At 41.7% G+C, this 23,796-nt stretch overlaps 1 protein-coding gene across 2 annotated transcripts; it reads right to left on the bottom strand.

Annotated features, from left to right (window-relative positions):
• Positions 1-829: 829 nt before the first annotated feature.
• LOC112249987 (grainyhead-like protein 1 homolog) lies at positions 830-19,182 on the bottom strand. Of its 2 annotated transcripts, none has more exons than XM_024419769.2 (15): positions 18,977-19,182; positions 17,933-18,119; positions 16,311-16,384; positions 15,802-16,162; positions 14,718-14,800; positions 13,571-13,727; positions 13,082-13,193; positions 12,884-12,978; positions 11,855-12,092; positions 10,650-10,774; positions 7,951-7,979; positions 7,658-7,743; positions 2,325-2,410; positions 1,908-1,972; positions 830-1,702 (listed from the first exon to the last, which is right to left on the bottom strand). In XM_024419769.2, the coding sequence occupies exons 1-15, from the start codon at positions 18,994-18,996 to the stop codon at positions 1,588-1,590; spliced, it is 1,833 nt and encodes a 610-aa protein (XP_024275537.1). In that variant the 5' UTR covers positions 18,997-19,182; the 3' UTR covers positions 830-1,587. The 2 variants fall into 2 exon arrangements, with proteins under 2 accessions (XP_024275537.1, XP_024275536.1); XM_024419768.2 differs by lacking the exon at positions 18,977-19,182 and adding an exon at positions 18,489-18,927.
• Positions 19,183-23,796: the final 4,614 nt, after the last annotated feature.

Here is a 23,796-nt window from a genome sequence, read left to right as displayed (position 1 = left end):
CTCCTCCTTCACCGTGGGAACCACACATGCGGAGATCATCCGTTCACCTACTCCGCGTCTCACAAAGACACGGCAGATGGAACCAAAAATCTCACATTTTAACTCATCAAACCAAAAGGACAGATTTCCACCAGTCTAATGTCCATTGCTCGTGTTTCTTGGCCCAAGCAAGTCTCTTCTTATTATTGGTGTCCTTTAGTAGTGGTTTCTTTGCAGCAATTCGGCCATGAAGGCCTGATTCACACAGTCTCCTCTAAACAGATGATGTTGAGATGTCTGTTATTTGAACTCTGTGAAAGATTTGGGCTGAAATTTCTGAGGCTGGTAACTAATGAGCTTATCCTCTGCAGCAGAGGTAACTGTGTCTTCCTTTCCTGTGGCGGTCCTCATGAGAGCAAGTTTCCTCATAGCGCTTGATGGTTTTTGCGACTGCACTTGAAGAAACTTCTTGACATTTTACTTCATGTCTTAAAGTAATGATGGACTGTCGTTTCTCTTTGCTTATTTAAACTCTTCTTGCCATAATATGGAGTTGGTCTTTTACCAAATAGGGCTATCTTCTGTATACCAGCCCTACCTTGCCACAACACAGCTGATTGGCTCAAACACATTAAGGAAAGAAATTCCACAAATTAACTTTTAACAAGGCACACCTGTTAAATGAAATGCATTCCAGGTGACTACCTCATGAAGCTTGTTGAGAGAATGCCAAGAGTGGCAAAGCTGCCATCAAGGCAAAGGGTGGCTACTTTGAAGAATCTAAAATATATTTTGATTTGTTTAATATTTTTTTTGGTTACTACATGATTCCATTTGTGTTATTTCATCGTCTTGATGTCTTCGCTATTATTTTACAATGTAGAAAATAGTAAAAATAAAGAAAAACCCTGGAATGAGTAGGTGTGTCCAAACTTGACTGGTACTGTACTTCAAAATAATACGTAATACTTTCATACGTTAACTGGCATTCTGAAGACATCGCTGCTGTCTTGTCTGTGTATATATAGCAAAAAGTAGTTGATCAAAAACTACACATGAAAAAAACATCTAAAAAGTAGGAAAATATCATTGGCCGTTACACAATATTGTTTCCAAATGGTCCTCATCATAGTTTCATCTTGTACCGTAGCTACTGCCAAAAAGCCCCAGTAGTACAGTGTGACTCCCATCATCTGCTTGTGAAGCAATCACTCAGTCACATTTTATGTGAAAATACTTAAATGTATTTTTCTTGCCAGCGAGCAAGGTAGCCATTTTGTGCAACCAACCACACCAGAAATGGCCTCATAGACACTGGCGCAGCAGAAAGGCAGAACTCATGAAAATATCTTGTTTTCCCTTTTAGAAGTCTGTTACAGTTGTGTAAACAGGTGACTAATCCTACGGTTGTGTCCCTCAGCTGCCGGGGTCAACATGTGTTCCACCTCTAAGGGTCTCCCCCTGGAGGCCCAAGACAACAGACTCCACTCCCCCTGATCAGGGTTGTGTTCATATTCACTAGGTAGAAAAAGGACCAAATAAGAAACGCCCATTTTCATTTTCCGTTGCAAAAAGTTGTGCCCTGATGAATACTTCCCTTGTCCGGACTCAGATCTCAGTCAGTGTCAGCAGCATTTCCCCCCCCACCTCTTCCATGTTGATCTGGAAGGCATCCTCGTTGGAGTAATGCTTGATGATGTTATCGTCCATATGGACTAAGATCCTACAGGACAGGAGAAGTGATTTACTTATCTTCAGACTGTTGTTTATTCTATAAACAAGTTACAGATTATTTACATTGGAATGCGTCCCAAATGGCACCCTTTTCCATAGTGCACTACTTTTGACCAGGGCCCATAGGGCTCTGGTCAAAAGTAGTGCACTACATAGGAAATAGGACTCTTTGATCCCAGTGACACCAGTCTTACCCTTTTTTGCACCTCTTGTAGACTTTCCCCATTTTTTCAAGCGGCAGCTCGTATTTATCGGTTACCTAGAGATGTGATGGGAAAAACATGGGAAACCCCCTATGTGAACTGGGTGCAAATCGGCCTTAGACAATACAATCCATTCCATTGAATGTCACTATGGATGCCTGTGTGCATTCTCTGACAAGTGACTACTTCCTGACGGACACAAACAGGAAACAAATCCCTCTTCCTGTGACACTGGGTCTGTGTCCCAAATTACACCCTATTCCCCATAGTGCACTCTACACACACAGCTATATCTGCTTAGCTATTATTGAACTTTGCCTGTTGAAAATGTTCTCCCGAGTTATGTACACACACTTAGGCATCAAAAAATACATTTTGAGCAAAATAGAACACAACAAATGTACTCACAGCCTCCAGTAGTCCTGCCAGAGTGGGCGTCTTCAGCATCAGAGCATCAAACACCTCCTCTGTCTCCTTACGGACATAAAGCAGCACTAGAGGAATGTAGCGCGAGGAAACAAACTATCAGATACCGCACCAAAAGATACCACACCAACCCCCACAGTGTAGAGGAGAGGTAGTCAGATACCACACCAACCCCCACAGTTTAGGGGAGAGTTAAGATGTCCGCATGCATATCAAGAAGCTGATTAAATGGCATGATCATTACATAGGTGCACCTTGTGCTGGGGACAATAAAATGTCACTAAAATGTGCAGTTGTGTCACACAACACAATGCCACAGATGTCTCAAGTTTTGAGAGAGCGTGCAACTGGCATACTGACTGACGGAATGTCCACCAGAGCTATTGCCAGAGAATTAAATGTTAATTTCTCTACCATAAGCCGCCTACAACCTTGTTTTAAAGAATTTGGAGGTATGTCAAACCGGCCTCATAACCGAAGACCATGTGTATGGCGTCGTGTTCACAAGCAGTTTGCTGATGTCAACCTTGTGAACAGAGTGCCCCATGGTGGCGGCGGGGTTATGGTATGGGCAGACATAAGCTACGAACAGACAAAACAATTGCCTTTTATCAATGGAAATTTGAATGCACAGAGATACTGCGACCAACCCCCACAGTTTAGGGGAGAGTTAAGATGTCTGCATGCATATCAAGAAGCTGATTAAACGGCATGGTCATTACATACAGTTGAAGTCGGAAGTTTACATACACTTAGGTTCAAATTTGTTTTTTAACCACTCCACAAATTTCTTGTTAACAAATTATAGTTTTGGCAAGTCGGTTAGGACATATACTTTGTGCATGACACAAGTCATTTTTCCAACAATTGTTTACAGAAAGATTATTTAATTGTATCACAATTCCAGTGGGTCAGAAGTTTACATACACTAAGTTGACTGTGCCTTTAAACAGCTTGGAAAATTCCAAAAAATGTCATGGCTTTAGAAGCTTCTGATAGGCTATGTGACATCATTTGAGTCAATTGGAGGTGTACCTGTGGATGTATTTCAAGGCCTACCTTCAAACTCAGTGCCTCTTTGCTAGACATCATTGGAAAATCAAAAGAAATCAGCCAAGATCTCCACAAGTCTGGTTCATCCTTGGGAGCAATGTCCAAATGCCTGAAGGTACCACGTTCATCTGTACAAACAATAGTACGCAAGTATAAACACCATGGGACCACGCAGCCGTCATACCGCTCAGGAAGAAGACACGTTCTGTCTCCTAGAGATGAACGTACTTTGGTTGGAAAAGTGCAAATAAATTCTAGAACAACAGCAAAGGACCTTGTGAAGATGCTGGAGGAAACAGGTACAGAAGTATCTATATCCACAGTAAAACGAGTCCAATATTGACAAAACCTGAAAGGCCGCTCAGCAAGGAAGAAGGCACGGCTCCAAAACCGACATAAACAAGCCAGACTTGTTTTTGCAACTGCACATGGCGACAAAGATCGTACTTTGTGAAGAAATGTCCTCTGGTCTGATGAAACAAAATTAGAACTGTTTGGCCATAATGACCATCGTTATGTTTGGAGGAAAAAGGGGGAGGCTTGCAAGCCGAAGAACACCATACCAACCGTGAAGCACGGGGATGGCAGCATCATATTGTGGGGTTGCTTTGCTGCAGGAGGGACTGGTGCACTTCACAAAATAGATTGCATCATGAGGAAGGAACATTATGTGGATAAATTGAAGCAACATCTCAAGACATCAGTCAGGAAGTTAAAGCTTGGTCGCAAATGGGTCTTCCAAATGGACAATGACCCCAAGCATATTTCCAAAGTTGTGGCAAAATGGCTTAAGGACAACAATGTCAAGGTATTGGAGTGGCCAACACAAAGCCCTGACCTCAATCCTTTAGACAATTTGTTGGCAGAACTGAAAAAGCATGTGTGAGCAAGGAGGCCTACAAACCTGACTCAGTTACACCAGCTCTGTCAGGAGGAATGTAGCTAAAATTCACCCAACTTATTTTGGGAAGCTTGTGGAAGGCTACCCGAAACATTTAACCCAAGTTAAACAATTTAAAGTCAATGCTACCAAATACTAATTGAGTGTATGTAAACTTCTGACCTCCTGGGAATGTGATGAAAGAAATAAAAGCTGAAATAAATCATTCTCTCTACTATTATACTGACATTTCACATTCTTAAAATAAAGTGGTGATCCTAACTGACCTAAGACAGTATTTTTTTACTTGGATTAAATGTAGGGAATTGTGAGAAACGGAGTTTAAATGTATTTGGCTAAGGTGAATGTAAACTCCCGACTTCAACTGTAGCTGCACCCTTTGCTGGGGACAATAAAAGGCCACTAAAATGTGCAGTTGTGTCACACAACACAATGCCACAAATGTCTCAAGTTAAGGGAGCATGCAAATGGCATGCTGAGTTTAGTAATGTCCACCAGAACTGTTGCCAGATAATTTAATGATAATTTCTCTACCATAAACTCTACCAATGTCGTTTTAGAGAATTTGGCAGTACGTCCATCCGGCCTCACAACCACAGACAACGTGTAACCACGCCAGCCCAGGACCTCCACATCTGGCTTCTTCACCTGCGGGATTGTCTGAGACCAGCCACCCAGACGATGATGATGATGAAACTGTGGGTTTGCAAAACCAAAGAATTTCTGCACCATCTGTCAAAAACCGTCTCAGGGAAGCTCATCTGCATACTTGTCGTCCTCATCAGGGTCTTGACCTGACTGCAGTTGGGTGTCGTAACCAACTTCAGTGGGCATATGTTCACCTTCGATGGCCACTGACACGCTGGAGAAGTGTGGATGTAAGACCTGTGGGTGTTGTGTGGGCGAGCGGTTTGCTGATGTCAACGTTGTGAACAGAGTGCCCCATGGTGGCAGTGGGGTTATGGTATGGGCAGGCATAAGCTACAGAGAAGAAACAATTACATTTTTTCGATGGCAATTTGAATGCACAAAGATACTGAGATCCTGAGGCCCATTGTCGTGCCATTCATCCGCTGCCATCACCTCATGTTTCAGCATGATAATCCTTAACCCCATATTGAAAGGATCTGGAAGCAATTCCTAGAAGCTGAAAATGTCCCAGTTCTTCCATGGCCTGCATTCTCACCAGACATGTCACCCATTGAGCATGTTTGGGATGCTCTGGATCACGTGTACAACAGCATGTTCCAGCTCCCGCCAATATCCAGCAACTTCGCACAGTCATTGAAGAAGACTGGGACAACATTCCACAGGCTCAAATAAACAGCCTGACATTGTTGAGGTATCTGTATTCCCAGTCGTGTGAAACCCTTATATTAGGGCCTAATGACTGATATGAACTGTAAATCAGTAAAATCTTAGAAATTGTTCCATGTTGCATTTTTGTTCATTGTAGTTCATGTAGAATTGGGCGATTAAGATCTCCTAGGCAAAAACGTAAAAATGTACGACAGATTTTTTTGATTCATCTTAGATTAATTCAGACTATTTTGAGGAAGTGTATACTGAATATGGCGTCTCAAAATTGTTCAAGCGAAAGTCTTTTAAGGGTATATGTGAGGACTATCGTTCGGTTCGCCTACCAAAGCATGCAGAAGCCTTTAGTCAGATACTACCACACCAACCCAGTCAAATACTACCACACCAACCCCCACAGTGTGAGGGAGAGGTGCCATAGACGGTGGTACCTGAGAAACAAAAAGAGGGAGGAATCCACACAAAGGTGTTTTTTTAGACATGGGGTGTGAGACCGTTTCACACATTGACCTACTGTGTGAGTTTCTCTCTCAGTCAAGTCACTGAGTTATGATGTACTACAGTATTGCCGTAATATCCTGCTAGGTGACGTTTCCATGGTTTTAGTGTGTATTCATGCTGAAACAACTGCCACCCTCATCAGATATCATAAACATAGTAAAACTCAGTTAAGATGGACTGTGTCTGAAATAGTGCCCTATTCCTTATACAGTGTACTACTTTTGACCAGAATTCAGGACAGGAGGCCATTTCGGAGACACCCCTGGACCCCTGTTAAAGGGTAATTCCACCACTTTACAACCTCATAAACTGAGAAGAGGCTGGGCCAGTGACTGACTGTAGTTGCTCTTTTCACACTGGTGTCTTGGGAATTGGCAGTGAGCCTAGTCAGAAATAGACTAGTCTGAGACAGACCACGCCAAACGGCAAACAACCCCTAATCATTCTGAGAACAGCCACCACAAACACGTGAGTGGGAAAACCAATCCCGTTTGGACTACATGTCATGATCATATTCCACTTGGAAAACAAACCGTGTGTGTTGTGCTTTCTCCATCTAAGGGCAGGGGGAGGGCAGGGCTTTGGAAGCCATGTGGCCTGTGTTTACATGCAGTCAGCTGAACTGCGTGGGAGCAGCCTGAGCAACAGCAGCCTGAGCAACAGCAGCCTGAGCAACAGCAGCCAGAGCAACAGCAGCCAGAGCAACAGCAGCCTGAGCAACAGCAGCCTGAGCAACAGCAGCCAGAGCAACAGCAGCCAGAGCAACAGCAGCCAGAGCAACAGCAGCCAGAGCAACAGCAGCCTGAGCAACAGCAGCCTGAGCAACAGCAGCCTGAGCAACAGCAGCCAGAGCAACAGCAGCCAGAGCAACAGCAGCCTGAGCAACAGCAGCCAGAGCAACAGCAGCCTGAGCAACAGCAGCCTGAGCAACAGCAGCCAGAGCAACAGCAGCCTGAGCAACAGCAGCCTGAGCAACAGCAGCCAGAGTAACAGCAACCAGAGCAACAGCAACCAGAGCAACAGCAACCAGAGCAACAGCAACCAGAGCAACAGCCAGCCAGCAGCCAACAGCAGCCAGAGCAACAGCAGCCAGAGCAACAGCAGCCTGAGCAACAGCAGCCTGAGCAACAGCAGCCTGAGCAACAGCAGCCAGAGCAACAGCAGCCAGAGCAACAGCAGCCTGAGCAACAGCAGCCAGAGCAACAGCAGCCTGAGCAACAGCAGCCTGAGCAACAGCAGCCAGAGCAACAGCAGCCTGAGCAACAGCAGCCTGAGCAACAGCAGCCAGAGTAACAGCAACCAGAGCAACAGCAACCAGAGCAACAGCAACCAGAGCAACAGCAACCAGAGCAACAGCAGCCAGAGCAACAGCAGCCAGAGCAACAGCAGCCAGAGTAACAACCACAACTACAGTGCAGCCAGACAGAGAGCATTTCTCTCTCTTGCTCTATAATTCTCTTTATCTCTGTATTATGCCTTCTCTTCACTGTATTTATTTCCCTGGAATACACACTGTCGGCAAACGTATCTCAATATAATGTACCTTTCTCTGTTCCGTCCCGCCTTGCTTTCTTGTGAGGAGCCAAGTCAAAGTCCTCATCACAGTGGAGTAGTCTCTTCTGCCCCAAGCTGCAACCAGACAAACACAACACATGACTATTTACATTTTAGTCATTAAGATCACTAGTTACTATAATGAGTATAAAAGACTATGAAAAAGGCACATTGAGTGAATGAATCACTTATTATGGGTATCAAATTGTTTACATTTATAGGCACTTTTAGCATCTTTCACTAAATATTACAGTAAGTATACAATATAACAATTTTACTCACCTATCCTCACCGTCATCTGATAGGCTTGCCTGATAAAAGATCAAGAGAAAAATAAATCAGTTGAGTGGGCTATTTGTTCAGTTGCTATTGTCCCAAGCAAACTTCAGTACACTGAAACTCTGCAGTCTGTGTAGCACTAGCATCCCTATAGCCCCTCACTTAGAGGTGATGTTTCTTTGTGTTCATGTCTCAACGTTTGTCTGAAATGTTAAAAAAAATATATTAAAAAATACATTCTCTTATGTATTTAAAATGTACCTCACACACGTTTAAAATCAAATACAATTTATTTGTCAAATGCTTCGTAAACAACTAACAGATATATAGGGAAATGCTTACTTATGGGTCCTTTTCCAACAATGCAGAGTTTAAGGGAAAAAAACAACAACAGAATAACAGCATGAAAAAATAACATAACATTTCAACTAAGTACTGTATGGAAATTAATCAGCAGTATTATGATGGGTTCCCATGCATGCAACTCAGTGCCATTTCAGATGAGGGAGGGCGATTTTGTTTTCATGAGCATGGCCTTATATCTATTACAGCATATTGGATGATTGTCGTTCATATTCCATTCGCCCAGTTAAATGTAACAGTGATAGGCTTAGGCTACTACATGAAATTTAAATTTAAAATGACATTTTCCTTATACCCATCATGAGGTTGCTACAACCTAGCCTATGAATGAAAGTTTACAACGTAGGTGCACACAGGTTGAGAGACAAATTTGATGTGACAGACAGTGACACATGGACAGACAGTAAAATTCAATACCGCACACTCTTGCCTGCATCTAGCTGATATAGTCCAATAGCTGCAAACAAGTTTCAATTGGACAAATTCAGGTATGTTTATCCCCGTTTTGTTCCATTTGCTTCGATTTAAAAAAGCGTTTTTCAACAGAATCGGAGAAATGAATACACTCCTGATCACATTTAAACACAGTTCAGTTTCATAGCAGCCACATTGTATTCCTTCTCACATCTATGTGCTCTTTCACCTCTTCCCTTCGCTTGTGGACTTCAATACAACACATCAGCTGTATGTGACCAGGTGAAAAAACATTTCTAAGCCAAACCACTACACACGGCCTACATGGTTGTCATCATATTAGCTAAATTAACATCATAGTCAGCATAGCTAATAGAACTAACACGTTAGTAAACCCGCTACAATCATACATTAATGTTACATTGTACAGTCAGTAAGCTGTTACACCAGCGGACCCGATGGGAATAAATTAGTAAAACCAAAAGCTTGACTTGGAAGAGTTCCAGTGATGTGTTAGATAGACATAGCCAGCTAGCTAACATAGCATCCCTCTGTTTGAGCCTATTGTTTGAATAGGCTAAAGTAACTAGCTGCATTTGCTAGCTAAGTAAGTGAAACTGAAAAAAAAACCATATTTTTGTTGCTTCTCCTTAATTTAGGAAGTAATTAGTTCAAAACTATTCAACAATTTTTTTTCTCTTTGAGTCAACTACTCACCACATGTTATGCACTGCTAGCTAGCTGTAGGTTATGATTTCAGTACTAGATTCATTCTCTGATTCTTTGAATGGGTGGACAACATGTCAGTTCATGCTGCAAGAGCTGATAGGTTGGAGGACTGTCACGCCCTGACCATAGCGAGCCCTTGTTTCTCTATGGTGTAGTAGGTCAGGGCATGACTGGGTGTATTCTAGTTTATTATTTCTATGTTGTGTTCTAGTTTATTTTTCTTTGTTGGTGATTTGTATGATTCCTAATTAGAGGCAGCTGTTAATCGTTGTCTCGAATTGGGGATCATATTTAGGTGGGGGTTTTCCCCACCTGTGTTTGTGGGATATTATGTTGTGTATGTGCACCACATAGTCACGTTTCGTTGTCAGTTTATTGATTTATTGTTTTTGCTAAGTTTCACTTTATAATAAATATGTGGAACTCAACATCCAAAGCGCCTTGGTCCGTCTCTCCACACGTACGTGACAAGGACATCCTCCGGAAGTTGACATAATTACTGTGTAAGACTATGGAAGGGGGTGAGAACCATGAGTCTCCTAGGTTTTGTATTGAAATCAATGTACCCAGAGGAGGACGGAAGCTAGCTGTCCTTTGGCTACACCATGGTGCTACTCCACAGAGTGCTGTTGAGGCTACTGTAGACCTTCATTGGAAAACAGTGTGTTTTAATCAAATATTTGGTGACGTGAATATATTTAGTATAGTTTTAGCTAGGATAACTTTTTAAATGATTTAGTATTTATGAAATTCACTGAGGAGGATGGTCCTCCCCTTCCTCCTCTGAGGAGCCTCCACTGATCAAATCAAATTGATTTATATAGCCCTTCGTACATCAGCTGATATCTCAAAGTGCTGTACAGAAACCTAAAACCCCAAACAGCAAGCAATGCAGGTGCACCTGATGCAACCAGGTGTGTATTTGTTATATCCTGGAAAATGTAGTTCGGTCCTAGCAATGGCCAAAAACAAATGGTACCCAGAGACTGTCAGTTTGGCGATATGCTGCAGTGAAACATGGTTGCAATCCAGTTTCTTTCCCAAAGTTAAAGTTTTTCCAGAAATCCCAGTTGGAGGATTCCCTCCCTGCTTATTCCCTCTTGATTCCAGGAACCGTCCAACTGGTATTTCTAAAAAAACCTGGGAACTTTGGGAAAGTGTCCCGCAACCCTAAACATAGGCATCGCTGGACTTACATGGTGGTGCTGGGTGCTGGGGAAGTGGACCTCTGGGATGAAGAGAACTGGCTGGGAGTCCATGTCACTCATGGCTTTGAACGATGCTATGGCCACATGCTTCAGCTGCAGAGGGTCTTCCACATCTGTGGCAGGACAGCAGGGGGAGATAGAGGGTCGTCACTAGCTTCTATAGCCAAGTCATAGACCCTGCCCATTTCTCAAAAGTATCTTCTTAAAATTCTATTTTAAACCTAACCCTAACCACATTTCCAACTTTATGCCTAACCTTAAATTAAGCTAATTTCTGTAGCCAATTTTGACTTTGTGGCTGTGGAATCTGACTTTGTGGCTGTGGAGGCATTATCAAGTGCTTGTCAAATAGTGAATGAGTGACTGAGGTAGCAGGACTCAAATCATCATTAGAGTCGCATCATGCGGGGTTACAATGTACTAGAAATCAAAACATATAGCTCAACATTTGTAGAACAAGTAAAGTTATATTAATAACTCTAAATAAAGCATATAGGAGTTCCTATTTATTTGTTAACTCTCAACACAGAATAGCTGCATGTGCAACACTCCCTCAAATCGTTTGGAGAAAATATCCTTTCTATTTTATTCAGCTTTGTTCAATTGTATTCTTCATTCTGTAAAATAATACCACGGAATTCTAAGCAAATCTTGTTTGCTAAATGAACTAGTGTAGCCTACAGCCATTTGGCATAGCCAGATCAGGACCTAAATAAAATAAGGAAAAATCAGTATGCTATTCTGTTCTTCTGAAATAGACTACATTTTCTTCATATCATCCTTCTTTAGACCGGTCTAAAATAAATACTGGATATATTGTGAAGGAGGACGGCTCTATTACATGGATTTATTAGACTTTTTAAAATGTAGATCTTCCAAAGGTCTGCATCAGTGACTTGTTGGCTTTGTGTGGAAGCCAGGATATGCTAAATGTGTTTATGTTAATTAACGGTCAATTACTGTGAGACCGACAGTTATTTGCTTGACAATCCCCACCTGTGAAATGTAGTTCCTTTCAAGTTAATTTTTTTCTACCTATGGAGTTTTGCCTTGATACTGTTGCCCTGGCTTAATTTTTAGGGGTTAGTTGTGAAGAGGCTTTTGTGAAGCACACTGGCATACTGATATTTTTTTGGGGGGTGATTGATGAACTGATTGATTAATCGATTGGTTGTTTCAGGTGATGTACTCACAGGCTGCGGTTGTCTCCTGCCTCTTTCCCTTCCTGTAAGGCTGCTTCCTCTCCTCATCTCGGATCTTCCTCTCGGCACCTTTGTCACAGAACACCTTAATCATGCAGTAGGCTCTGTGTACTAGCTTGTGACCATGGCTCCCAAAGCTGTAGGTGTCAATCTGGAGGTTGAGAGGAAGGCCCCTCACTCCCTTCTGAGGGGAGAAGTCTGTACTTAGACAGTTCACAGACACAAACACCTGAGGGGGCAGCGATAAAGGCACATGAGAATTTAAATTCAAAAAGCTTTATTGTCCATCCAAAAGCATTGCATAAAAGCACCAATAATGCCATAAAAATACACAACAAATTGAGTCATAAGACAGAAAATGTTTAATTAATTAAATAAACATTTGAATAAACAGTTCTGATGCACATTTCTGGGTTTATGGTGCGTTCAAGACAACTCCGGAAATCTCCAAACTGACTTCAGTGCGTTCAAGTCAAATGAACTCGGGGTCATCCAAATCGGAATTACAAGTTGGAAACTGGGACATCATGCTAGAGCTCCGACCTGAAGATCACTGACATCACCGATTTTTGCCAGACTGAGGTCGTTTTTTTTTCTAGTTCCCAATTGTCTTGAATGCACTATATTTCCATATGACATTTCTGTCATGCAGGCAGAAAGAAATCAAGGTACAAAATTGTAGTCTCTACATACAAAGTGTGGTCCTGGGTAGTTTCAAAGTATTGTGTATGATTGATTTAGTTGTATATGTTTCCCCCAGCTGGTGACTGTTTGTAACTACATTTGTTTAGTCTTACAAAACTTTGTCAGAAATTTGTGTCAAATCTGGTATGGTAAAGTTGTCCCTAGACGCTGATCTTGGGGCAGTTCAGCATTTCCCGCACTATTGGTTAAGGTCAAGATTGGGGGAGGGGAGAGGAAGCTGATCTGTACCTAGGGGAAACTTTACCCCCAGAGCCCAAAATCTTCACTCGAAGATTTCTGCTGCCACTATAAAGACATGATATTGGTATTTCTTACCCGTGGCTCATCCTTCGTGTCCCATGTGAAAGAGATGGCATTGTAGGCGATCTCCTCAATATTGGCGATCGTATTGAATCGCTCTTTATAGTCAGCTGGGATGAACAAACAGGGAAGACAACAGTACTGTTTACACACTAACAATTAATGTTTACATACTGATTTTGAGGACATGTGTGGGTGTGTGTGACCCCTCACCAATATCAATGCAACGCTGCTTGGCTGTGTGCTGTCTGCTGTGCCAGTACTTCCAGTATTTGAGCTGGTCCTCTGTGAGCTTCTCCTCTCCAAACACAAGCATCACCACACTCTGAAATATACAGTCAGCTCTACATTACAAACACACACCACCAAAACCTAAAACACAAAAACAACATTTACAGCGAAATACATATACTCTATTCCCAAAACTGTACCCAGAGGACAAGAAAGAGGGGTCGACCAAGAAACACTTGGTAGTCCAAGACGACTGAGAGCAGCCTCAACTGGTGAAACCTGGACAAACTTGACCCGAACCGAGTGAGGACATTTGTCAATGGCCTTACGTCAAGTAAGGCCTTCCCAAAACACATTTGGCAAACCTAGAGACACAGTAAATAGAATAGGGGACACAGAGAGACAGGGACAGAGAGAGGGACATAGAGAGACTAGAAGATCAAATAAAAGAGAGATTAGAGATGCTCATACCCGGACTTCTCCACTGAGATGAGATTGGAGCGGGGTGCCCCCTAGTGCTCTCAAGGTGATGGGGTAGAACTGGGCCTTGTTCAGGTAGCTCATCTGGCCACTGTTGCTCTTGGTCCAGAGGGACTGGGGAGCCTCCAGCATGTACTCAAAGTGTTGACTGAGAGAGAGAGGGAGAGAATATTCATTGAGCCAGTAACAAAAGTTTGCTGGTTCGAATCCCCGAGCCGGCAAGGTGGAAAAATCTGCCATTCTGCCCTTGACATGGTCTTTGATTAAGGTAGCCCCCCCTGATTCAGAAGAGCTGGGTTAAATGCAGAAGAAACATTTTGGTTTAATGCATTCAGTTGCACAACTGACTAAGTATCCCCTTTACCCTATATCCTAATATCTCAGCTAGTGACTATAAAATAATTTTTGAAAGTGAATATTTGATAGGCAGAATGAAAACTTAAAAGGTGCAATATGCAGAAATCGCACTACCATTTTCTGGTTGCTAAAATTCAAATAGTTTGCCTAATTTCAGTTTGTGACAAAACAAGCAATGCATAATGTAGAGCAGGGCTCTTAACCCTGTTCCTGGAGTGCTACCATCCTGTAGGTTATCACTCCAACCCTAATCTAGCACAACTGATTCTAATAATTAGCTGGTTGATAAACTGAATCAGGTTAGTTACAACTGGGGCTGGATCGAAAACCAACAGGAGGGTAGTTCTCCAGTAACAGGGTTGGAGAGCCCTGGTGAAGAGAATCGTTGTACCATCTAAACCGCTGTCAAATGTCTTTTTAAAAACACCAAATATTGTATTTTCAGCTGTTTGAAGCTGGTGTACAAAACCGAACACAAAAGATGCAAAAGCTAAACTTAAGGGGAAGCATAGAAATAGCGTGTATAGAACAGATCTACCGCTTCTTAGACTTGCTTTCAATTAGTAACACGTCTACTACTCACATGTCTATGTGAATTTGGTCAGATCACCCAAAAAGTGACATATTGCAGCTTTGTATTAAGGTAAGACTTAAGATAAGGCTTGATAAGAGATAGTTTCAGTGAGGTTAAGGTATTTTCTGCTAGTTCAATATACACTGACTGTTTAAAAAAAAAAAAACTGAGTGACTGTCCCTATCACATTTTGACTGAGAACGTTACCTTGCTGTGGAGCTGTAGTAAGGGTATCCACCAGGAGGGATGGAGGTCATACGTAGCTGGACCTCCTCAGAGGGAGGGAAGACCTGTGGGTCACAACACAATCCAGGGGAACATCAGTACCAGGAAAATAGGTAGCGTCCCAAATGGCACCCTATTCCCTTTATAGTGCACTATTTATTTCCCCTTATAGGGCTCTGGTCAAAAGTAGTGCACATTAAAGGGAATAAAGTGCCATTTGGGACGCACCCATAATAATTTGTGTAGGTGACCATTACATATTACCAGTTGTGGAAAAAGTACCCAATTGTCATACTTGAGTAAAAGTTAAGATACCTTAATAGAAAATGACTCATGTAAAAGTCACCCAGTAAAATACCACTTGAGTAAAGGTGTAAAAGTATTTGGTTTTAAATATATTTAAGTATCAAAAGTATATGTAATTACTAAAATATACTTAAGTATCAAAAGTAAAAGTAAAAATAATTTCAAATTCCTTATATTAAGCAAAGCAGCCTGCCATATTTTCTAGTTTTTTTATTTACAAATAGCCAGGGGCACACTACAACACTCAGACATCATTTACAAACAAAGCATGTGTTTAGTGAGTCCGCCAGATTAGAGGTAGTAGGGACGACCAAGCATGTTCTCCTGATAAGTATGTAAATTAGACAATTTTCCTGTACTGCTAAGCATTCAAAATGTAACAAGTATGTTTGGGTGTCAGGGAAAATATATGGAGTAAAAAGTACATAACTTTCTTTAGGAATGTAGTGAAGTAAAATTAAAAGTAGTAAAAAATATAACTAGTAAAGTACAGATATCCCAAAAAAACTACTTAAGTAGTACTTCAAAGTATTTTTTACACCACTGCATATTACACTACAACGCGTAGATCGATGAAAATATGGATGATGCCTCATTGGCTCCATGTAGCTAAGTGAATAGGCTGTCTCACAGGATTGTTACTTTTACTTTCAATGAAGCCTGGGTGTAAGTTACACAGCTCCATGAGGGGTTTGTGCTGCTTAGTGCAAAATTGTGCTCTCGTTCTGTCTGATTCTGTAGTAAACGTATGAGACCCTACCTCATTGGTGCTGTCCTTGTAGGACTTTGTGTAGGTGGAGTCAGGGGTGAGGCTCCGGGCTCTGGGGCTGTACTGGCTGAGGTGGCGACTGAAGGCCATGCCATCCGACTGGGAACCGTGGGGACCAGTGGGGGTGCAAACGGGGAAGGAGTGCAGGGCCTGGGTCCCCTCTGGGCTGAGGGAGTAGGGGGGAGGGCTGGAGGTGGTGGAGATGCAGACTATGGAGTTTGAGGCTGGGTAGAGAGCCTGGGTTTTGTCCCCCCGGCCGGGTTGGCTGCTGCCCTGGGCCGCGGTGTTGCGATGGACGGTCCTCAGAGTTGTCATGGCCAGGGGGGAATCTTGGAGTGGCACCACGAAGTTCCTGAGAAGGAGATGATCAGAGTAAAGGTCATCTCAGAACACAGCTTTCTTTACTTCAACAAACCTTCTCAATTTACAGTAAATAAAAAGTAAACTATGCCAAGTCATAACTGAATAAAAACATTATAATAACTAAGGAGATTCATTACATATTGTTTGGATCAGCATCGCCCACAATAACTTCTGTTTTGGGCTGTCCAGTCGTTCTCTTGTCTTGTGGCACCTAGAAGAGTAGTATAATACATTGTCACACCTATATACATCTATGGCGGTACTTAAAATTCCTTTATAGTATAGTAGTTATGTAGTAGTAGATATGAGGTAGGTAAGTAGTAGTGTAGTAGATATGTAGTAGGTATGTAGTAGTAAAGTAGCTATGTAGTAGTACAGTTGAAGTCGGAAGTTTACATACACCTTAGCCAACTACATTTAAACTCAGTTTTTCACAATTCCTGACATTTAATCTGAGTAAAAATTCCCTGTTTTAGGTCAGTTAGGATCACCACTTTATTTTAAGAATGTGAAATGTCAGTATAATAGTAGAGTGATTTATTTAAGCTTTTATTTCTTTCATCGCATTCCCAGTGGGTCAGAAGTTTACATACACCCAATTAGTATTTGGTAGCATTGCCTTTACATTGTTTAACTTGGGACAAACGTTTCGGGTAGCCTTCCACAAGCTTCCCACAATAAGTTGGGTGAATTTTGGCCCATTCCTCCTAACTGAGTGAGGTTTGTATGCCTCCTTGCTCGCACACGCTTTTTCAGTTCTGCCAACAAATTGTCTATATGGTTGAAGTCAGGGCTTTGTGATGGCCACTCCAATACCTTGACTTTGTTGTCCTTTAGCCATTTTGCCCCAACTTTGAAAGTATGCTTGGGGTCATTGTCCATTTGGAAGACCCATTTGTGACCAAGCTTTAACTTCCTGACTGATGTCTTGAGATGTTACTTTAATATATCCACATAATTCCCCTTTCTCATGATGCCATCTATTTTGTGATGTGCACCAGTCCCTCCTGCAGCAAAGCACCCCCACAACATGATGCTGCCACCCCCGTGCTACACGGTTGGGATGGTGACCTTCATCTTGCAAGCCTCCCCCTTTTTCCTCCAAACATAACAATGGTCATTATTTCCAACAGTTCTATTTTTGTTTCATCAGACCAGAGGACAGAGTACCAAAGTACATTCATCTCTAGGAGACAGAACACGTCTCCTTCCTTAATGTATGATGGCTGCGTGGTCCCATGGTGTTTATACTTGCATACTATTGTTTGTACAGATGAAGGTGGTACCTTCAGGCATTTGGAAATTGCTCCCATGGATGAACCAGACTTGTGAAGTTCTACAATTTTTTTTCTGAGATCTTGGCTAATTTCTTTTGATTTTCCCATGAGTCAAGCAAAGAGGCACTGAGTTTGAAGGTAGGCCTTGAAATATATCCACAGGTAGACCTCCAATTGACTCAAATGGTGTCAATTAGCCTATCAGAAGCTTCTAAAGCCATGACATCAGGCACAGTCAACTTAGTGTATGTAAACTTCTGACCCACTGGAATTGTGATACAGTGAATTATAAGGGAAATAATCTGTCTGTAAACAATTGTTAGAAAAAGGACTTGTGTTATGCACAAAGTAGATGACCAAAACTATAGTTTGTTAACAAGAAATTTGTGGTGTGGTTGAAAAACAAGTTTTAATGACTCCAACCTAAGTGTATGTAAACTTCCGACTTCAACTGAATGTAGTAGTAAGCATATATGACGTACCTTATAGTAGTTGTAGAGGAGAGCATTGGCACTGTCCTCATCTCCGTTGATGTGCATCATGGCCTTGGAGGCGGCGGTCAGGGGGTTCCCCAGGAAGGCCCTCCAGTCCTCGTCATCCTCCGTGAGCGCCTGCCGCCGACCACCACTGTACGACGCCTCATTCTGGAACACCAGAACACCTCTCTTTCTGCACAGTGAGACAGTCCGACATTAAGTTCAGATTCAGAACTCCCCACTTTCTGCACAGTGGGGCATCCAACATTAAGTTCGAACCCTGCTATTGGTAATAATGTAAACTGGTAGCTAAGGAGATAAGTGAACAAATATTTACTCCCAGTCTATTCAAACGAAATATATGTGTAAGGGGTGTGGGTTATTGTAGTTGTTGTGAGTAAAAAAAAAAGACAGAATGATCTTCAAGATCTATCTATACCAGAGGGTATAACACTCTGCATTGCTGTTATTATGCCCAATAATAGTCCTAACCTCTTCAATGTACACACATAGAAGAAGTCCCATAGAGTGAACAGGAGGACATGTAAGTGTTAATACCAACCGCAGCATGAAAAATCCCGACCGCGCCGCAATGATCTCTGTTGGGACCCGCATGTCCCGCGGGCATCCCGTGGGAATGCAGCCATCTAACGTCAGGCCATCTAAGTAGCCAGATCGCTGATCCTGCTCTACCAGCAAGACCAGTCTTTATCGCGCTGACTGTGTCATTACAAATTACTTCCATTGTTTTGTTTATATACAAGACATTACCTTTGTACAAACATTGCACACATAGTCTGCCTGAGAAGTTCAATGCACAATCATATAGTGACACTAATCATTTGAAGACAGTTTGCCAACTAAATCTACCATTCTAAAAACTAGGCGACATGGAAAGTCAAAGAAGCTCAGCAATCCCCTAATAACTGATAATTAAATATAAAATGTATCCTTTTGTCATCTAAAAGCTGCTGCTCGTTATTGCGGACCTGTGTATGCCTACAAGTGTACATATAGCCTACACCAAAGACAACTGGACCGTGTACTTACTTTGCAAGCTCCTGTGTCATTTCCCGCTGTCGGACTGGACTTTCAAGTTGTAACGGTAAATTCCGATCCGTCCAATATAAAAAAAAAACACGAGATGCTGGTAGGTAAACTTATGTCAACCTTGTCCTTCAGAACTAGTTTAGTCGGCTTTTCTCGATCTATGAGCTGGAGCCGGAGTTTTGACTGCTATAGGCCACGAGATTGTCTTGCTGTGACACATAATGGGCGGGGTTTCAGATACATTATCATAGGCCAAGGAAAAATAGTGCCTTCAGAAAGGATTCATATTTAATCCACATTTAGTTGTTACAGCCTAAATTCAAAATGGATGAATTATATTTTTCTAAATCTCACTTGTCTTCACACAATTCTCCATAATGACAACGTGAAAACATGTTTTAGAAAATATTTGCAAATGAAAATGAAATACCGAAATATCTTTTTTACATAAGTATTCCAAACCTTTGCTATGTCACACCACAATGAGCTCAGGTGCATCCAATTTCCTTTGATCATCCTTGAGATGTCACTACAAAAATTATTAGAGTCCACCTGTGGCCAATTCAATAGTTTGGACATAATTTAGAAAGAAATACCTGTCTATATAAGGTCCTACAGTAAAAAGTGGATGTCAGAGCTGAAACTACTGTATACCATGAAGTCCAAGGAACTGTCTGTAGATTTCCGTAATGGAATTGTGATTAGACATAATTGGGGAAGGGTATAAAACAATTTCTAGAGTGCTGAAAGTTTCCAAGAGCAGTGGTCTCCATCATTGGGAAATTGAAAAAAAATATGGAAGCACCTAGACTCTGCCTTGAGCTGGTCGTCCGACTAAACTGAGCAACCGGATAAGAAGCACCTTGGTCAGGGAGGTGACCAAGAACCCAATGACCACTTGGACAAAACTACAGAGTTCCTTGGCTGAGATAGAAGATCATTGCCAGAAGGACAACAGTCTCTGCAGCACTTCCCCAATCTGGGCTTTATGGGAGAATGGCCATTTGGAACCCACTCCTTTGAAAAAGGTACATGACAGCACGTATGTAGTTTGCAAAAAGGCACATGAAAGACTCAGAGCATAAGGCAAAATATTCCGTGTCTGATGAGACAAAAATGCAACTCTTTGGCCTAAATTCAAAGTGCTATGTCTGGAGAAAAACAGGCACAGCTCATCACCCGTCTAACACCATCCCTGCCAAATTCTACATGAATCTTCAACACAGGAACGATACCAAAAATAATTTGCAGAAACTCGTTACTAAAGACAAAGTCACCTATGACTCTCCAAATTATATTTGAAAAAGCAAGCTAAATACTTTAAGCAGATGTTTTATTTTCAGTCTCCTCCTCACTCTATGAATGATGATTACTGTAAGGAATTCTTTCCAAATAATACAAAATTGAAAATGAACAAATTCACAAAAATATCAATGCGAAGGCCAATGAAAGGAATAACTTAAATCATTTCAATCTGGAAAAACCCCAGGGCTTGATTGCATACCTGCAGCAGGGTAGACTAGTGGTTAGAGCATTGGACTAGTAACCAAAAGGTTGCAAGTTCAAATCCCTGAGCTGACAAGGTACAAATCTGTTGTTCTACCCCTGAACAGTTCTGTTCCTAGGCCATCATTGAAAATAAGAATTTGTTCTTAACTGACTTGCCTCGTTAAATAAATAAAAATATCAAGCCTTTTTTAATGTACTCAAAGATCCAGCCCATCTAAATAGTTGAATGTTGTGAATACAAAAATACGGCCAAAATGCATCGCACACAGAATTAAAAATTTTTACCAGGTATTGTTCATCCTGATCAGACAGGTTTTATTGAGTGTATGAACAATACTCCATCACCTATTCTGCCTTCCTCGTGATGATTTATTTGATCAATTGAATGGAAAATTAAGGGCAACCATTGATGCCATAGCTCCAGTAATTTGAAAAGGGCCACATCCAAACGGAGAGGCCCTTGTATGAGTGAGGAAACTAGTAAATTCAATAAAAATTGCAAAAAGGTGGAGCAGAAGTGGAGAAAGTCAAAGTTGCAGGTCCATTATGATATTCTGAGAGAACAACTTGGCATATTTAACAAGACAATTAGAAATGCCAGACGGGCTCATCTCTAACTCGATCACTAATAATCAGAATAATTTGAGAGTGCTCTTCTCGACCATTGATGGCCTAATAAACCCTACCCACGCAAACCTATGTGAACTTTCCTTCACATCTAAATGTGATGAGTTTGCAGCATATTTCAGAGATAAGATAACTAACATTAGGCTGGGTATCAGTCAAGCAAAACCTGATGAGAGGTTTGATATGTGCCTTAGCCTACCACGCAAAGGCACTATGGATTTTCCCTGGTTGACACAAATCAAATCCAAATCAAATCAAGTGTATTTATATAGCCCTTCGTACATCAGCTGATATCTCAAAGTGCTGTACAGAAACCCAGCCTAAAACCCCAAACAGCAAGCAATGCAGGTGTAGAAGCACGGTGGCTAGGAAAAACTCCTTAGAAAGGCCAAAACCTAGGAAGAAACCTAGAGAGGAACCAGGCTATGAGGGGTGGCCAGTACTCTTCTGGCTGTGCCGGGTGGAGATTATAACAGAACATGGCCAAAATGTTCAAATGTTCATAAATGACCAGCATGGTCAAATAATAATAATAATCACAGTAGTTGTCGAGGGTGCAGCAAGTCAGCACCTCAGGTGCTGAACAGTTGAAACTGGAGCAGCAGCATGGCCAGGTGGACTGGGGACAGCAAGGAGTCCTCATGCCAAGTAGTCCTGAGGCATGGTCCTAGGGCTCAGGTCCTCCGAGAGAGAGAATTAGAGAGAGCATACTTAAATTCACACAGGACACCGGATAAGACAGAAGTACTCCAGATATAACAAACTGACCTTAGACCCCCGACACATAAACTAACCCCACCCACTTTGCCAAAGCACAGCTCCCACACCACTAGAGGAATATCTTCAAAATGATCCGTTTCTCTGGTTTTACTATTTATAGGTATGTGTTTGGGTAAAATTAACATTTTTGTTTTATTCTATAAACTACTGACAACATTTTTCCCAAAATCCAAATAAAAATATTGTCATTTAGAGCATTTTATTTGCAGAAAATGACAGATGCAGTGTTGTCAGACCTCGAATAATGCAAAGAAATTAAGTTCATATTCATTTTTAACAACACAATACTAATGTTTTAACTTAGGAAGAGTTCAGAAATCAATATTTGGTAGAATAACCCTGATTTCATGTGTCTTGGCATGCTCTCCATCAGTTTTTCACATTGATGTTGGGTGACTTTCTTTTATTAATCTTTATTAAAACAGGAGAAACAAGCTGAGACAGTCTCTTTTACAGTTGTGCCCTGTGATACAACAATACAAACACAGCAATTAATATGAATTTGAAACCAAACAAAATGAAAATATATAAAAAGTACAAGTGTCACACCCTAGAGAGGCTTTTATTCTCTATTTTGGTTAGGCCAGGGTGTGACTAGGGTGGGCATTCTAGTTTCTTTATTTCTATGTTTCTATTTCTTTGTGTTTGGCAGGGTGTGGTTCTCAATCAGAGGCAGCTGTCCATCGTTGTCTCTGATTGAGAAACATACTTAGGTAGCCCTTTTCCCACCTGTCTTTGTGGAAAGTTGACTTTGTTTAGGGCACATAGCCTTTAGCTGTTTTGTAGTGTTTATTGTTTTGTTCGGCGTCATTTTTATTCAATAAAGGAAAATGTACGCCAACCACGCTGCGCTTTGGTCCTCTTCCTTTAACAGCCGTAACAAGACGGAGATGAAAACTATTTAAATAAATACACTTCTATAAGAAAAACACATTACAAAAAGAAATCACAGTTTATACTAAAAAGTTAATGTAATGTGCATTTAAACTGTCTTACAGGCACCAAAACATCTAACTGGAGTTCTCTCTGCAATTCATTCCATGAGTGTGGAGCATGATATTGAAATGCCGTTTTGCCTAACTCAGAGTGAATCTGGGGCATCTCTAGCACTAGCATGTCCTGTGACCGAGTCTGATAAATTCTGTTTGACCACTGGATTGTTGAGTTAAGATAATTAGGAAGTTTCTGTAAGACAGCTTTATAGACAAATATCAACCAGTATCTGGTCCTTCTAAAAGTCAGGGAGTCCCAGCCAGCCAAAGTGTATAAAAGGCAATGTTGTGTGCAAAAGTAACAAAGCGCAACGCTGCATCCAATGTCTTCAGTACTGATGCTGATCCATGCATATATAAAACATCACCATAATCAAGCACTGACATAAGTGGCCTGTACAATTTACGTTCTGTGCTCTGATGACACAGCTTCTTTGCCATCTCAGTTACGAGTTTTAAAAGAGATGATCATCTAACCAAACTCCAAGGTATTTATAGGTGGGAACACGTTCCGAAAGACAGCTATCATGGGGAGCGATGTTCAGATTTTCCAATTGTATGCCACTTCTGGAGCAAAAATGTAAGTAGCTTGGCTTTGTTTGATGGCTTGTGACCATTCATCTTCCTCTTGATCACATTCTAGAGGTTTTCAATGGGGTTCAGGTCTGGAGATTGGGCTGGCCATGACAGGGTCTTGATCTGGTGGTCCTCTATCCACACCTTGATTGACCTGGCACTGTGGCTTGTAGGCCTCTCCAGGTCTCACACCCACTGTGAAATTTGGTGATGATCTGCAGTGACTTGAAGATTGCTGTTCACTGCCGCTCCCCATCTAACTTAACAGAGCATGAGAAAATCTGCAAGGAAGAATGAGAGAAAATCCCCAAATCCAGATGTGCAATGCTGATACAG

The sequence above is a fragment of the Oncorhynchus tshawytscha genome, linkage group LG05 (genome assembly GCF_018296145.1).
Source record: "Oncorhynchus tshawytscha isolate Ot180627B linkage group LG05, Otsh_v2.0, whole genome shotgun sequence".
Classification (NCBI taxonomy): domain Eukaryota; kingdom Metazoa; phylum Chordata; class Actinopteri; order Salmoniformes; family Salmonidae; genus Oncorhynchus; species Oncorhynchus tshawytscha.
The sequence above is the reverse complement of the archived record's forward strand: the minus strand, read 5'-3'. Positions and strand labels throughout refer to the sequence as shown.

Coding starts and splice junctions, on each gene's coding strand:
- LOC112249987 (XM_024419768.2), bottom strand. CDS start 18,541: ATGCGGGTCCCAACAGAGATCATTGCGGCGCGGTCGGGATTTTTCATG. Junction 12,093..12,883: donor ACACGAAGGATGAGCCACGG/GTAAGAAATACC, acceptor CTGCCCCCTCAG/GTGTTTGTGTCTGTGAACTG. Junction 7,744..7,950: donor TCAGATGACGGTGAGGATAG/GTGAGTAAAATT, acceptor GTCTGGTTGCAG/CTTGGGGCAGAAGAGACTAC.